Source organism: Bidens hawaiensis, unplaced genomic scaffold, assembly GCF_021521415.1.
Source record: "Bidens hawaiensis isolate Kalapana, Puna unplaced genomic scaffold, B.hawaiensis_p1.1 tig00013080_1, whole genome shotgun sequence".
Classification (NCBI taxonomy): domain Eukaryota; kingdom Viridiplantae; phylum Streptophyta; class Magnoliopsida; order Asterales; family Asteraceae; genus Bidens; species Bidens hawaiensis.
In genome coordinates, this window is record NW_027492104.1 from 589,440 (window position 1) to 592,222 (window position 2,783).

General features: G+C 38.8%; 1 protein-coding gene across 1 annotated transcript; it reads right to left on the minus strand.

The window, feature by feature from the left end:
* Positions 1-589: 589 nt before the first annotated feature.
* LOC143543233 (putative pectate lyase 18) lies at positions 590-2,521 on the minus strand. Its single transcript, XM_077035601.1, has 4 exons — positions 2,410-2,521; positions 1,588-2,328; positions 1,221-1,359; positions 590-1,093 (listed from the first exon to the last, which is right to left on the minus strand). Exons 1-4 carry the CDS (start codon positions 2,511-2,513, stop codon positions 872-874), a joined length of 1,206 nt encoding a protein of 401 aa, XP_076891716.1. The 5' UTR covers positions 2,514-2,521; the 3' UTR covers positions 590-871.
* Positions 2,522-2,783: the final 262 nt, after the last annotated feature.

Below are 2,783 nucleotides of genomic sequence, written 5' to 3' on the forward strand. Positions count from 1 at the left end.
ATATATTTCTCCAAATATAAAAGTTTTCTGTTTTTATAATTACTTTTAAACATTTATAAGATAATTATTAGGTATCCACCGACTAATATGATTTTGTCGTTCTCTATCGTTACTTTATATCAATGATGTACAACAAATATTAATCGTTAATTACCTTTTCACCAAAAAGAAAAGGAATACCGTGAGGGAGACACAACACAACATTACGCCAGGTATTATTTTTCTTACAAACATTTTGGGCCCCGATGACAAACATTGGGCGGGGGTATGGTTGCTTATTTTATTTTCGTGGCCAATGATATCATAACACCTCACACGCATACTTAGGGGTGTTTGGGATTTCTTATTTTATCTCTTTATAACTTATATACCTTATCCACTTACAAAACTAAGTTTTTCAAACATCTTATAACTTATAACCCATAAGTTATAAGCTATAAAGAGCTAAAATAATAAATCCCAAACACCCCCTCAATCTTTACTTTATTTATTTTCATGTAAACTCATAGCGAAATCACACATGCCTACGTGTTAGTGACGTAACACATGTTTTTTACTTTTTGGTGAAACTGAAACAACACATAGAATCTCAACATAAAATTCATCGAATAGATATAAGTTTTATATGTATACATGACAACACTACTGAACTTGCCTAACCCAAACCATTCGGTTTCCAAAATGGAACATCCAATAGTTTTCGTAGAGTGGCAAGTCGAGGTTGTACTCGGGTACAACATAGTCAAAATCAAAAAGCTTCAAAAAGTAAAAGTGAAAAAAAAAATAAAAAAAAATAAAACTATCCCTGTAATTAATAAAGGGAAACCCGAAATAACGGGTCAAAATTATGTATTCGTTTATTGTATTTTGATCAGCAACGAGAGCCCTTTCTGCAAACAAGGGCTCCAGCATTGGTTGTGAGGGTAGAAACAATCGACGATGGCCTAGCACCGAGGCTTGAAGCCCTTGCATAGCTAGATGAAGACCCAGCACCCGAAGGCCTAAAATAGGCACCATTCAACATCAAATCCCCTTCTGACCTCCAATTCCAGTGTTTCCATTGATCCTCTGGTGCATCCTCGTGTTTTGTCACCTACATCAATTTTGCATTTTCAGTATATATATACATCTTTTTCCTAAAACAAATAATTAACTTTTGTAGAAGTTGTACACAACACATTAAAACTTGTACAATATTTAGAATCTAAAAATCTTATTACCTCTTTGCTAAATCTTCTATCCGGTGCTAAGAATCTATTCCCTTGGCTATTGATGGTAGGGTTTGCACTCCCTCCAATTGCGTACATCTCCCAATGGGTGTAGTCATTGTTGACCACATGAAAGTAACCATGTCGGCATCTACAATTAACGATAACAAATCAAACACAAATTACCTTATATTCTTCTACATAAAAAATACTAGATGCTTTCAGATCCAAGTCACACCCGCGTTCTAGGTTTGTACAAGGTAATATTTGTTGTTGTACCATGTCCTACCGGTGAGGTTTATACAGTGTAACACAATGCTGCATTGTGTTACACAGTATAAACCTCACCGGTAGGACATGGTACAATAACAAATATTACCTTGGCATTCTTTGGACCAAGCCTTCACCAAAGTGATTAAAAGCAATTGTGACTTGCATATTCTTGTCTTGCTCATAAGAATCACTATGGCCTAAAAGCATCACTTTATCATGGTGGGTCATGTAGTTGTTCGATAATGTAATTGCGGTGGACCCCATGATCGCATCGATCAACCCATCAGCGCAATTCGATAACGAACAGTGATCGACCCACACATGACTTCCTCCAAATATCGACACCCCATCACCATCCGAAATCGTCCTCCACCCAAAATGTCTAGGGGAGCTTCGAACCATCGCATTCCCTCCCGGCTTACAATCGTGAATATTAATCCCATGAATAATAATATTCGTAACATATTGTATAGTAATGCAGGGTCCACCCGCTATGTGCACACTCGCACCACGCCCATCAATTGTTTTAAAACTATTCATAATCAACTCCTCTTTGAGTTTAATCACCATGTCGCGTTGGAAAATAATCCAGAGCGGCTCATCCTGGATGACGGCGTATCGTAATGTCCCTGGTTTCGGGTTTACGGCATCATCGTCACCCGAGTCCGTAACCACGTAAATCTTCCCGTCCCTACCGCCAACTGCCCCTTTCCCGAACCCAATGGCGCAGTCAGCCAGACGCTGGCGGTTCTTCTCCCAATTGGGGTCACACCGCCAGCAGTCGTCAATGGGGTTCCCAGTCCCGCAAGACAGGAACCCGAGATTCCGCCTAGATTCATTCAAACTCCTAGAAAAACATAAAGTTGAAATAAGATTAGCTAGAAAATGCACATCAATTATATTGTGTGGATGAGGGTGAAGAATGTACCTTTGTACTTGTTGTACTGTGTGCTGAGGATGTTGTACAGTGGTGGCAGAGATGAAGGTGCATAGGGAGAGGAGGATGACAATGAGAGAGAGAAACCTTGCCATGGTTAAAGTGTGAGTGTGTGGGTTATAGGGTGTAAGAGTAGGGAGGTATATATAAAGAAATAAAGGGCGTAAGTGAAGGCGTGATTAACTGAATTTACGGAGGATCTTTCCTTTTCGCTTATTGTTGGTTTTGGCCGTTAACTTACTGTCACTCTCTCTCTCACACTTCTTTTCTTTTTTTCTCTCACACATGCACTAGTTGACACTTACGTTAGCACATGTTTGAGAACTTAGGTGTCTGGTTTTTTAATTTTCTAATTAAATATTTAA